This window comes from Petaurus breviceps, unplaced genomic scaffold, assembly GCF_028583685.1.
Source record: "Petaurus breviceps papuanus isolate PSGF00001 unplaced genomic scaffold, PetGlider_PUasm1.0 90845, whole genome shotgun sequence".
NCBI lineage: Eukaryota > Metazoa > Chordata > Mammalia > Diprotodontia > Petauridae > Petaurus > Petaurus breviceps.
In genome coordinates, this window is record NW_027187359.1 from 2,774,127 (window position 1) to 2,788,649 (window position 14,523).

The 14,523-nt window shown below is 40.4% G+C and overlaps 1 protein-coding gene across 3 annotated transcripts in view; it reads right to left on the reverse strand.

Annotated features, from left to right (window-relative positions):
* Window positions 1–451: 451 nt before the first annotated feature.
* Window positions 452–14,523, reverse strand: part of CNNM4 (cyclin and CBS domain divalent metal cation transport mediator 4) — a 64,271-nt gene continuing 50,199 nt past the window's right edge. For 2 of the 3 annotated variants that reach the window (XM_069071907.1, XM_069071904.1), the window contains 2 exons: window positions 3,478–3,647; window positions 452–3,215 (listed from right to left, as the gene is read on the reverse strand). In XM_069071907.1, coding sequence (XP_068928008.1) covers window positions 3,012–3,215; window positions 3,478–3,647 — 374 coding nt within the window. In that variant the 3' untranslated portion in view covers window positions 452–3,011. Of the gene's footprint in view, window positions 3,216–3,477; window positions 3,648–11,382; window positions 11,428–14,523 lie in introns of all 3 variants that reach the window. The other variant, XM_069071905.1, reaches the window with a different exon arrangement.

Genomic DNA, 14,523 nt, shown 5'->3' on the forward strand with positions numbered 1-14,523 from the left:
GGGGGATCACCTTCACTACAGTAGCAATCTCAATAGGGCTTATTTTCGGGGGAGGGCTTATTTTAGAGGAATCTTACACAGTAAGGGGAGGGCTTATTTTCGGGATAGGTCTTATTATCGGGGAAACACGGTAGTACATCTTACAACTGAGGAAACTGAAGCCCCAAGAGGGGAGGTGACTTATCTGAGGTCACAGCTAGGATCTAGCAGAATGGGGACTTGAAACCAGATCTTCTGACTCTAAGTCCATGCCAGTGACACTATATTATCTGTTTCCTCTCCATCATGATTACATTCCTGTTTCCAAACATTGTGTTAATACTTAATTACTTAAGAGATCCAGTATACCTGTCCTGCCACTGGGAACAGAATTACTAAAATAATCTGTCTGCTCTTCTGAGCTTGTTTGTCCCCTGAACTTTCAGGCAGTTCAGAAGGATTTCAAACTCACTGAGATTTATACACATTTCATTTTTATTACCAATCAAAAATAAATTCCATATCTCGTTTAGCAAATATTATCAGCTTTGTGACAAAAGACACAGACTCAAAATGAAAAAGCAAAACTCCCCGAGAGTCAAACTTATAACAATGGCCAAAAAAAAAAAATCACAAAAATATACAAATTAAAATCTCGCACAAAATAAATAGGAGTTATTTGCAATGTTGGATATGACCTGTCTACTGCATTTGAATGCTATGAAGGTCGCTTTTAGTTTGTGGGAAGAAGCAGAGATAGGACAATTCCAGTATGTAATTCAGGCCCAGGAATAAAGCACATAAAGGAGGTGAGGTCAGGTCGTGGGAAGTTGGAAAGTTTCTCCTTCCTCCACTAGAAGGAGAAAGTTTTTGGACCAGAAACATTTGGGAATGCTGCCTGACCATCAGCAGGAATATATTGTGCAGAAGTTGGGAGAAGGGAGCATCTGTTGGCAGTAACCATATGTTTAAAAAGAGGTAGGTGTGGAAGTGTGTGTGATCTGCCTCATTTTATTCAACACACATCCATTTGGTTCATACCAATGAATTCTGCTTACCCTGGCTATACCATTGGATTTCCTTGTACTCTTAACAGGTCTCACAAGAATTCAAGCCTTGTCACCTCCTGGCTAAGGACAGGCACAGATGCCCCTGGAGGATGAAGGTGGAATTTCCCCACGAAGGGCCTTGTGACTGACAATCCACGAAGGCCATGACTCTAGCAGGAGAGGAGTGAACGATGCAAACTAGGGAAAAAACATGCCCCCTTCGTTTTCAGATGACCAAAAAAAGGGCAGGGATCCATAACACAAGATATTTCTTGGTCCCAAGAGATGGGATTCTTTAGACATTTGGAGAACAGAGCACCTGAGGGTAGGACTCTGTTGGTTGGGAAAAGGAATAAATAAATAAATAATACCTCAAAGAAACCATTTCTACTCTCCACATGGTTCTTGGGCCCCAGCTCTTCTTTCCTCCTGAACCACAGGCAATGAGCAATTTGGTCCCAATGCATCCCCAAGAAGAAGATCTAATGTTCTAGTATAGGGCTAAAAAGAGGAGACCTGCAGAGAGCTTCTGGGAAAGACCTAAGCTTCCAGGACTACAGTACCATTAATGACATCCACAGAATTCGAGATGACTGTCTTAGAGCAGGACTATCCAGACAGGGCAGGGAGCTTTGTAGATGGAACAGTTCCCTCCCTGAAGGGAATGTAGAAGCTGTCAGTGGAGGAAGAGTATCCTGCCTTGTGCTGCAGTGTAAGGGACAAGGGGACCTCATCTACCTCACAGTTCTCATCTCCAACCCTTGGGAGGGGAGGCAGGGGATATCTGCCCTGGTAGAAAGATAAACTGGGTTGAAAATAGAGGATATTGGAATTTGGAATGGCTCCTCCTAGATCAGGATTCTGTCTTTGACTTGGCTTCTAAAGAACTCCATTATCAGCAACCCAAATGCCCTGAACAGTCTCACTCCTGAAAGGGTTATTCCCAGAGAGGCCTCCTTCAGTTCGGATGTTCCTTCCATTTGGGCCAGGACTTTGGTTCAAGAAAGGTCAGGTGCTGTTGTTAATGACTCTGGACCCTAATACTTTCAGTTCTCATCATAAAGGGGCTGGAGCAAGGGGTAAGTACAGGGGGAACCATGTTATTAAAAGGAATGAAAGAGTTACGGCCCAGTCCACCAAATACACCATTAGAACCATTCTGCACAGTTGAAGGAGCTCTGGATTCAGGAAGATTCTGGCCCCTGGCTTTGCAGAATCTCCCCTCCATACCTCCATTTATTACATCCTTGATAAGGGCTATCAGGTACTGAATGCTGACCATTCAGAAGCACTAATCTTTCCCAGTTTTCAGGAATAATCCTTCAGTCACATGCCTAGGTAATTCTGTCTAAAGATCTTAGGTTCCTTGCCTCATGCACAGGGTACAATCCCCTTCCTCTAGGATGTGACCCATCAGGAAGGCTTGGGGAGGAGGCAGCTGGGGTCTGGAGATCCTTGAATTAGGGAAAATAAGCCTGAAGCTCAAGGCTAAAGGGAAGGGGATTATGGCTATTGCTTCCTGGGGAAGAAACCTCATACGAGGCAATACCCCAAATTTTCTTTTTAAAAAAATTTAATAAAAACTCCTAACCCCATTATCCCAACCCCATCCCACCCTCTCCCCAAAATGAAGTTTAGAAAGAGCAGCAATGAGCTTTCTTTAGAAATTCTCTCAGTTTAAAAAAAAAAATTCCTGCCTCTTCCCAACTGTTCCCGGGATCTGCCCCTGGGCAGTACTATCCAGGCAATCCTATAGAAACTCCAGGCAACTACTATTCCCTGGAAGCTCCACGAAGGCTCCCTGTGGAAGGGCAAGGTCTCCTCCCTGCCTGTGACAGGCTAGGGAACATCTGCTTGGAGAGCTAGACAGGTTATCAAGGGGGTGGCCAGGGCCATGCTCTCCTGTCTGCTCTGCTCCCTCTGTGGATGTGGGCCCACTAGGGAGGCCCCCAAGGGATTGGCAGGGGGCCCCGGGCCCCCCTGTCACATGGGGCTCTCATGGGAGTTGTGAGTGGTCTTGTTCAAGAGAGAATTTCGCTCATTGAGAAGGCTTGTCGTTTCATCAGTCATCTGTAGCTCTATATTCTCTGGTACTAAGGCTTCAGAAGTGATGTTGTCTACAGGAGTCTGGGAGCTGCTCTCCATTCTTGTGGCCATCAACCCATTCTGGTACTGTTGCCGTGTAATCTGTGAGGGGAAAGAGTCACAGTCATGGAAATCAGAGATCTCAGCCAATGGTTAGACTAGTCAAGAAGGAAGTACAGTCATTTAAAGCCAAATAGAGGGCAGGGAGCAGATCCAAGGAAGAAGATAACACCTTGAAACTAGAATCAGGCAAGATACTTGTTTCTAAGAAAGACAGAAATCCACATAGCCAGATCTAATTGGGCAGGGGAAGGAAGAAGCACATGGGGATGTACATGGGTGCTGGGATGGGCATGGTTCTTACCTTAATGTACTGCAGATCTGTGAGAGCCCGGACACTGAAGTCTGAGATGTACTGGTTTATTGAGGTGTTGGTAGCAGTGGGGGCCAACACAGGAATAAAGCTATCTGTGCGATCTTGATAGTTGAGGGTCGGTGAATGGCTGAGGCTACTTGGGTAGGACATAGAACGGTCTGTAAGCAGAGTTAGAAGCATCAAGACAAAGAATTTCCCTTACCTTCCAATCTTACTCTTAAAAGGCAAGAGAGCAATGTTAACTTTGCCTACCTCACGGAACTCAACTCTTCAGAGTGTCTGTGGAACTCACTGCCAAAGCTCTCTCATAATTACCACATACATTCATCTTCCCAAAACGAACAGATCAGAGGTTTCCAAACCAGACTAAAAGTATCTGGAAGGTCTACCTCTGCAGAACATCCCCAAGGTGTATTGGTTTATCTGTGGATTCCATGGTATGCATTCTGGCCTCTAATGATAAGTTATAGAAAGCCGACTTTTCTTTGAGCACAAAGCTCTAAGGCCAGAAAACAAAAATTGGTCTCTAAGGGTAAATCCTCAGTCCATCTAGAGAGTCACAATGAAAGAATCCAGAGGAATGAACAAATCACTTCAGCAACATGGTCTAACTAGGTGTCTTTCTGACTATCAGTCCATACTGGTACTGGTATAATCTATGAGGGGAAAATAGATATCTCAGATTTTTGGGTCTCGTATTAGATTGCTGGGGGAAGCCATTGTCTCACCAGAGCAAAACACAATGTCTAGTTATGGATGGACAGAGGTTTCAGAAATCGTCTGGTCTAACCCCCTCATTTTACATATGGGGAAAATGAAATGCATAAAGGTTGAGTGGCTTAACCAAAATCATACAAGTAACAAGTGGCAGTAACAGGATCTTTGGTATTTGGAACATAGATAAGAAAGAAAAATCATATTCTATAATATCATATAGAGTCACGGTTTATTTTTGCTCACTGTGTTTCACTAGAATGCTCTTAAAAGGACAGGCCCTTGTTTTACATGTATTACAGCACATAATGGGAGATAAGTAGCATTAACTAATCAACCTAAACCTGGTTGAACTGGTTAATTCAATCTCTACGTCTGTAGAGCCCAGCTTATAGTAACAGTTATTGGCATTTACAAAATGCTGGCTTTCAAATTTGCAAAGTGCTTTACATACATCTCATTTGAGTGTTATAGCAAGCCTTTGAATTAAGTATTATTTCCATTTTACAAATCAGGAAATTGAGGCTCAAAGGTTAATTACCTGGCCCAAGTTAGTGACAGAGATGAATATAAACCTAGTTCTTTCTGATGCCAAGTTCAGTGTTCTATCCCCTAGTCTAGTAGTTAAGATATGATTTTTTCTATGGTTATCTAGAGAGAAAACACCAGAACTTTTAGCTTTCTAGTCACTGTATGAAAAAATGAAAATTGCTTTCCCTACTAACTATTCCCACTCTTTTATCACTCCAGCTTAGTTCTACCCCTTTCCCAGGTCCTATCCCTTTATTCATTCTCTAGGAGCAGCTAGGTGGCACAGTGGATAGAGTGCTAGACCTGGAGTCAGGAAAGCCTGAGTTCAAATCCAGTCTCAGACACTTAACTATCTATGTGACCCTGGGCAAGTCACTTAACCCTGTTTGCCTCAGTTTCTTCATCTGTAAAATGAGCTGGGGAAGGAAATGATAAACCACTCCAGTATCTTTGCCAAGAAAACCCAAAATGGGGTCATGGCAGACAGGGCTTAAATGACTGAACAACAATTCATTCTCTATTATTTCTCTTACTCAGAAACTAATCTCTTCTACTATAACTCCCATGGCCTCTTTTGGAATTCACCATCCTCCTAGACATCTTCCTCTCATATGTTTTCTACCTTGAGATCAGGTACACCTGTCTTTTTCTCAAAGGCATCAGACATGTGAAAGACATCCCTGGCTCTCCCCTCCAGCACTAGCTGGAGTGCTCTCGTGGCCCCAAAGACACCAGGCATACATCCTGAAGGAGCATGGGGAGGTAGGGCACTGGTCTTGGGAGTCAGGAAGTTCTTATGAGCTGTGTGACTCTGGGTAAATCACTTAACCTCTCTGTGCTTCAGTTCCATTTTCTGTAAAATGAGGTGGTTAATACTCAGTAGCCCCTCTCTCTAAACATAAACTATAATAATCTTCATCTCAAGTATCACATCTTAGCAACTTCTTTGAAGTTCATTCTGTCAATATATGTCACCCTAGCCATATCCTTGTCATTGTCACCTACTGGACATCCTGGGCACCCTTCCTCCTCTCTCAACACATGACTCATAATCTTCCCCTGCTTACGGTAATACTGACAGATTTAGCAACATGCACACTGAATGAGCAGCCTCTCCAACACCTTCAAGCTCATCACCCCTTCAGCACCAATAAGCCTTTACTTGACTTCAGTCACTCAAAGACAGGCATTCCCCTTAACTGTGCCGTCTCCATCCATCATCTTAAGCTCTGAGATCCTATTCCCTGGTCAGCATTTCCCATATTGTCATTTCTCTCTCTACTTCACCCCTCCTAAAATGATTTTCTGTTCCACTGCTCCTGTTCTCCTGGTCCATCATAGATGCTCCAGCCTTATTCTCCTTCAGTCTTGACCTTATACTTAAAAACCACTTAAACTATGCAATGTCATTGTCCTTTGCTCTGGGCTCCCTTACACTCTCGACCTACTCCAGGTAGGTGCTGTGGAGCCTTAACCCTGGATCACTACGTGCCATCCATCTAAGTCTATCATATTTGTTTTTGGTATTCCTTTCCTTACTTCACAGTGAGCTACGCAATCCTGTGATTTAAAAACTATTGCTTTGGCAGTTGTGTGGAGTGTAGACAGGAAAGGAGTTACTTGAGGCAATTCTAAGGCTACTGTAGTAGTGCAGGTGAGAAAGGACAAGGGCCTCTTTTAGGGGGGCAATCATGTGAATGGAAAGAAGGGTGTGGATACAATAGATGCTGTAGAAGTACAATCAGTAAGACCTGGCAAGTGACAGATTTCACAGGGTGTGAGTGAGAGTGTGTAATCAATAATGACCTGTTAGTTGCAAAGCTGAATGACTGGAAGAATAGGGTATCCTTGGCAGAAACTGGGAAATTTTGGAGAGGGCTCACTTTTAGGGAAAAGACAATGAGTTCTGATTTGGACCTCTTCAGTCTCAGATACCTATGTAACAACAAAGTGTCAAAGGTACCACTATTCTTCCAGCCTCCCAGGTTCACAGGCAAAAATTAATGCCTCATACCACATCACAACTATCAGATTGGCTAACATGACAAAAGAGGAAAATGATAAATATTGGAGAAGATGTGGAAAAATTGGAACACTAATGCATTGTTGGAGCAGTTGTGAACTGATCTAGTCATTCTGGAGAGCAGTTTGGAATTATGCCCAAAGGGCTATAAAACTGCGCATACCCTTTGACCCAGGAATACCACTTCTAGGTGGTACTGTATCCCAAAGAGATCATAAAAATGGGAAAAGGACCCACATCTACAAAAATATTTATAGCAGCTCTTTTTTGTGGTGGCCAAGAAATGGAAATTGAGGGGATACCCATCAAGTGGGGAATGGCTAAACAAGTTGTGGTTATATGAATGTAATGGGATACTAAAGTGCTATAAGAAATGATGAGCAGGCAATCTTCAGAAAAACCTGGAAAGATATATATGAGCTGATACTGAGTGAAACGCGCAGAACCAGTAAAACATTGATACAGTAACAGTTACAATGTGCAATGATCAACTATGACAGACTTAGCTCTTCTCAGCAATGCAAGGATTTAAGACAATTCCAAAAAGACTCATGATGGAAAATGCTATCCACAACTATGGAGTCTGAATGCAGATCAAAGCATATTATTTGCTCTCTTTCTTCTTCTTTCTCATGGTTCCTCCCATTTGTTCTAATACTTCTTTGCAACATGACTAATGTGAAAATTAAAAAAAATTAATGCCTCAGCTACTCCTTCTTCTTCCTCTCACATAGTCAATCAGTTGCCAAATCTTATTGATATTACTTCTATAGCATCTCAACCTCTACCACATCTCACATCTGATCTTTCCTCTCTACCTCACACAACTACTCCTAAGTCCTTATCACTTTTTGCCTGAATATTGAAATGGTTTCCTAACTGGCCTCCCTGCCCCAAAACCTCACCCCATTCCAGTCTGTCCTACACACAGCTGCCAAAGTGATTCTCCTTAAAAGCAGAGCTGATCATGTTACGCCCCTGTTCCATCCATGTCAGTGTCTCCCTATTGCCTCTAACATAATCAAACATAAATTCATATTTGAATATTACAGCCCTTTACAACCTGGCACCAACTTATCTTTCCAGTCCTGGGTTATACCTAGATGTCAGTCTTTCTTTAACTATCAATTCTGAAATAGAGCCGCATACTAAGCCCTATACATTCCTCCCCTTTCTCCTCCTAAGGAGAAAACTTCTTTCTTTGAGGAAACTGAGTATAAATTCATGGAAAAACTCTAATCCCCCAGAGATCAGAATTAGGGCAAGAGGCTCTTGATTAATCCAATTAAAAGCAGTACCCAGAGGTAACAAGTAGACTAAAGGAAGGAAGAAGTCTTTGATTACTTCAGTTAATGGGAAGTATCTCTAAAAGTAACCTGTGACCAACTAAAAAATGGAGAATGCTTACAGAGAGTGCTCAAAGAGGGACAGAATTGTTTTCTGAAAATCATTCTCTACCAGGGTTTCTTAAACCTTTTCCACTGGAGACCCCTTCAACACTTTTTAAACTGTGGGTCAGTGACCCCACCCACAGTATTTAGGCCAAAAGTTAAGTGACTATGGTTGTGTTTTGATGAAAAAGACTGTTAACTGCTTAAACTCTGAACCCTTGCTCAATCTTGACTTCTGAATTCTATTATTTGAGACTATTAAAAAAAAAGTCAATTGAAAAATAGCTTTTGTTAGAGATTTTCAAAGTCAAAGGGAAACTGCTCATTCTTGGAACCTCCTCTCTAAGCAGAAGATATTTGGATTAGGGTATGATAATTTAAGTTAAAATAGTGTTTCTGGCAGCTTTGTGCCCCAAATGCAGAGAATTTTCTTTCACAATGTCAAAAGGCTTTGACATATAAGGTAGGAGAGACCTAGAAGCTTGTGGTAATAGCCTCTATTTTTTTAGTCAAGTATGAGGCAGGGTCAGATATAGAATGTGACATGATTGAAATGACTGAACAACAATAACTAATATTGGGAGGATGTCAGGGGAGAGGGAGCTGGTGGAGGCATAGGTTTGGAGCAATAACTATGGATAGTCTGATTGAGCAGTGGTTTCCAAAGAGCTGTATAGCCCCACCCAATCAAAAGATGGGCCACTGCCTCTCGTCCTTTTAATGTTAACCAACTCACAGGCATGTCTCAAGCATGATCCTACCTTCCCTCTCACCCATTGTAGTCCAACCTTCCCTTATTCTGCCCCTTCATGGTGTCGGCCTGAACAAACCCTCTTCCTTTCTTCTGTAAACTCTCAGTTCCCGACTCTCAGTGCATGACACTGGCTGTTCAGGATAGTTATGACCAAGACCCAGGGCACGCCCCCACACAGCAGCTTGGCCAAGCCTTTTGGGAAAACTTCGCTTTCCAAATTTCCAGTGTATGCACAGATCCCTTGTCACTCTCTCAGATGGCTGTGTACTCCAGGGCAGCAGTCAGTGAGTCTCTAAGCAAGAAAGAGCTTTGACTGCTCAGATTCCCTTTATAGTGGGAAGGAGTGATTTTTCAAAATTGAAATTCACCTGATTGACTAGCTATATCAATCTAATTAACTGAATGGTTAACTAACAAACAATTATTATTTACAAGTTTACTCTATCCCTCAGAACATACACATAAGATAAACATAATGATGTATATTCAATCACATTGCTCTCACTAAAAATATTATCTTCCCTTTACCAGTTATGAATAGTAATTTTATTGATAGTGTAAGTCTTGTCAAAATATTAGGAGACACCCTATTTTCCAGAGCTGAGGCCCAGAAAGCAAGCTGTGCCCTAAGCTTGGCAATAACAACAATCCTTGCACTCACCCTCTGGCAAAATCACATAATTATTATATTGCTTTGACCAGTACTCAGTGTTCTCTGAGCTTAGACAAGTACCCATGTTCTGGTCATGAAGCCCTGCTATGAATCAAACTGGTCTCATTGTTGCTGTTACCCCCTCATTGTCAGGGCTACAGCTCACTCTACAACCATTGGTATAAGTGTTGAGATTTGGCCACACTAGAGCAGGTCCCCCCATCAGGGGAGGGTCCTGGAACATGTGTCTAATCTGCCTCCTGGCTTGCAAGCCATTTCCCTCACTCTGAAATTAAATTTGTTTGATTTCTGACTCTCCTGTTTCTAGCCTGCTGTGTTTGGCTTTGGCCACCCACAAGTTAGAGGTCAGTTCTTCATCTGGTTGACAGTCTTCATCTCATTAACAAAACATTATTTTAAAAATAATCGATACTGCTTCCCTTAAGAAATTCCTATTTTGCATATATTTTATAATATATACAATCTATTTGTATAATTGTTATTGTTCAGTTTTCTTGGCAAAAATACTGAAGTGGTTTGTCATTTCCTCCTTCAACTCACTTTACAGAGGAGGAACTGAGGCAAAAAGGGTTAAGCGACTTGCTCAAGGTCATCCAGTTAGTAAGGATCTGAGGTCAAATTTGAACTCAGGTCCTCCTTACTCCAGGCCCAGCACTCTATCCAGTGTACCACTTAACTGAGTAGTACAATTGTACACATATAAATTTCATAAAGATATGTATTGGGAGTGGATATTCAAACATTTTTTTTCTGACCAAGTGTGTGTGATCAAAAATGTTTGGAGACTTTTGTGATAGATAATCAAATAGGGGCACAGTCAGGTTAGCTAACAATCGTTTGTAGCATATCCAATTCTGTCTAGGATATGTCAAGGCATGATGATGAGTGTTAAGACAAGGGAACAGGTGATCCAAGAGTAGAGAATAGTATAATGTTGAATTGGTTAACTATGGGGTCAAGATTGAGAAGGGAGGAAAGAACAAGAACAGGGGAATAATGGTTTTGAAGGGTACTGATGGTTTGAGCCTAGAGTCAACGAAAGAAGAGATACAGAAGGAGACATTCATATCCCACAACAGCTACTTCTATGGAGGAAACAGAATGTAACACAGGGAGACATGGAAGAATGTAAAGTTATGGTTAGACAGAGTCATTTCATAATTCTTGATCATGGAAGTCGGACGCTCTTGGTTGACATCAAAGCTGAAACTATCAGGGCAGCCAGGTAGCACAGCGAGTAAGAGCACTGGCCCCAGAGTAGGGATGACCTGGAGATCGAATCCGGGCTCTGACACTTAGCACCACACCCAGAAATAACTGGCCGTGTAACCTTGAGCAAGTTACTCAACCCCAGTTGCTTTAAAAAAAAAAAAAAGCTGAAACTATCTCTTTGTGAGGCTGTGAGGATTCCAGAAGCAGGTAATGGGAGGTAAAGAGATTGAAGAACTGGGAATTCAAGGAACTAGCAACATTTATGTTGTAGTCTCCTAATATCAGGACAGAATTTGGGGTGGAAAAGAAAACTCTGAGCCAGGAAATGAACTTAAGAAAGAATGACCTGAGTCAGTATATGATTGCCACATAGACTGAGATTGGATGACTTAGATAGAGTGAACCTCAGAAGAGAAGTGGCTGAATTGTGGAAAAAAAGGGAATGTCTGGAAAAAGCAATGGGAAACAAGGAGTATTAATTACAACTCCAGTTCAGGACCATTTAATTGGAGATTAGTGGAAATACTCAATTATATACTATTCTCTGTCCTTGTACCCCTTGTCTTATCAGCTACCATACATTACCAAACCACACCTTGGGTCATTCCCATCATCATCCTTCTCTGTTCTTGGTGGAAAGCTACAAAACAAAGTTGGACAAAGTTGTGTAACCATGCCAAATGGGCCTATTATAAAATTCACATTATCTAATCTCAAAGAGGTCCTATACAATAATCCTTTTTATTCTTTGCTCATTAACTCTATCCTATGTTCCCTGAAGTAGATGTGGAAATTTCTTCCCTTTGCTATTACATTATAATCTATGATGAGGGCAGCTATCTATAGAACTAATATTAACAGCAGAGAGGTCTGTTATCTTTCTGGGCATGTTTCTGGGAGGTAAGAGAACTTTCCAACACTTATCAAACCTGATAACTACCATACATTTCTGGTGATTCACCTCGTAACAAATCACATTGACATAAGTAACTTAGAATGCATCATTTCAGATTATCAAGTTCTGGAAGAAACTCAAGACCATAGGGGCACAGTTTGTATTTTAGCTGCTGTCAACTGAAGTTGGGTGCATCTAAAGAGAAAGACAGATTTCGGAAAATGAAGAGCTGGTTAAGGGGATGATATCTGAGACCTGAAAACTATATGGCCAACAATTATAAAAAAGACAAATAAATTATGGTATTTAACCACACAGAAGTATTTGTGCCATAAGGAATTAGAAATTTGAGGAATTCTAAGAAATATGAAAAGACATTATTTATTAAGAGACACATAGTAACTAGGAAAGATGAAAAGAAAAGCCACTATGCACACTAATTACAACTATGCAAATGAAGACAATGTTAAAAGGCAACAAAACTCAGCTCACTCACATTGGATAATTTTGGTACTACCTTGTGAAAGTTTAGCATATAGCCTGTCTTTCTTTAAAAAATTGTAAATTATAAAAGTGAAAAGTGGCATATATAGCAATACTGTCAAGTGCCAAGACTTGTTTAACTAGTTTTTGGGGAGGGAAACATGTCTTATTTTTATTTAAGTGCTTTATTTATGTCTATATGCAGTGTTAAAACAAAATTTATTCTTTTTTTTTTTCTTTGAGGGGGAAGGCAGGCTAATTGGGGTTAAGTGACTTGCCCAAAGTCACATGGCTAGTTTTGTGTTAAGTGTCTTAGGCTGGATTTGAACTCAGGTCCTCCTGACTCCAGGGCCGGTGCTCTATTCACTGTACCACCTAGCCACCCCCATAAAATTTATTCTTATAAAAACAAAGATGAAAAACAGGATTTGGATTTCTGGACCATAGCTTAAAATATTGGAGATAATTGTATATAAAAACATTTAGTATGAGTTGATACAAATATATTTGCCTGGAGTCTTGAAAATATAACCAAGAGGGTTTTAACAACTCTGAGGTACACCTATCAAACTGGCTTACATGACAAAACAGGAAAATGATAAATGTTGGAGAAGATGTGGGAAAACTGGAACGCTAATGCATTATTGGAGGAGTTGTGAACTGATCCAACCATTCTAGGGAACAATTTGGAAATATGCTCAAAGGGCTATAAAACTGTGCATACCCTCTTTGATCTAGCAATACCACTTCTAAGTCTGTATCCCAAAGAGATCATAAAAAATGGAAAAGGACCCACATGTATAAAATATTTATAGCAGTTCTTTTTGTAGTGGCCAAGAATTGGAAATTAAGGAGATGCCCATAAGTTAGGGAATGGCTGGACAAGTTGTGAGATATGAATGTAATGAAATAATATTGTTCCATAAGAAATGGTGAGCAGGCTGATTTCAGAAAAACATGGAAAAACTTGCATGAATTGATGCTGAGTGAAGTGAGTAGAACCAGGAGAAGACTGTACACAGTAACAGCACCACTGTATGATAACTGACTTTGTCAGACTTAGCTCTTTGAAGCAATGCAATGATCTAAGACAATTCCAAAAGTCTCATGAGATAAAATGCTATCAACATTCAGAGAAAGAACTATAGAGTCTGAATGCAGATTGAAGCATACTATTTTTTCTTTTTTTTGTTTTTTGTGTTTTCCCCTTTCTTAGTTTCCCCCTTTTGTTCTAATTCTTCTTTCACAACATGACTAATGTGGAAATATGTTTAATATGATTGTACATGTATAGCCCATACCAAACTGCGTGCTGTCTTGGGGAGGGGGAAACAGAGGAAGAGGGGAAAATTTAGAACTCAAAATCTTATAAAAGCAAATGCTGAAACCTAAAAGTAAATTAATTAATTTTTTTAAAAAGAGGGTTTTAAACTAAAAAAGAAGAGGAAGATAACTGCTTACATCTAAGTATCAAACTAGATAGATAAACATCCATAACACAATAAGAATAGTAAAAATGCTCAGTTATTTTTAAAAAAACAAAACAAAATAAGCATTTCACAGCTATGACTGGAGTAGAGTACATAATCAAACAAGGGACTGAAACAACCACAAAAAATACTTTTGATTATGATATATTGAAAAGCTTTTGCATGAACAAAACCAGTGCAACTAGAATTAGAAAATTGTCAAATAGAAAAAAAAACCAATCTTTGCATCAAATACCTCATAAGAAGGATAAGAGAAAGAGACTGATGTGGAAACTCTTCAACCAATTCAAAATTGCAAAAGCTTTGTAATATAAGATGGAAGTAAAGGAAGGTAATATAGGAGGAATACAATAGTATGATATGGTCCTATAAGAACAGCACCAGGTGTACTGAAATTCAGTATAACCTAAGCCTGTAGGTAAATGTCAAGGAAAACAAAATGTACTTTAAAAAACCTGTATTGGGAGGAAAAAAGAGGATCAAAGAAAGGATAGGATACCACTTGGAGTAGATGGATTAATGATAATAAATAAGCTACTTGAGGGGAGGGGCTATTTTATCTTAAGTCTTTGCATTCTTCCTGTCTAATACAATGCCTGGTGTATAGTAGCATATTTAGCAAATATTGTTGGACTGAATGGCAACTGATAATGATGAGAGGCTCTACTACTCAACTATTCTCTTGCTTTTGTTTTCTCTGAATAGGACAGAACAAAAATAATCAATGAGTTGGAATCCAAAATAGGCCATGAAAGCACCTAGCTGGCCTTGATGAATTTAAGTCCCAAGGTTCAAATGAACTACATTCCAGGGTGCTGACAGAATTGGTGGATGCGAGTGCTGGATCCCTATCATTAACCATTGAGTT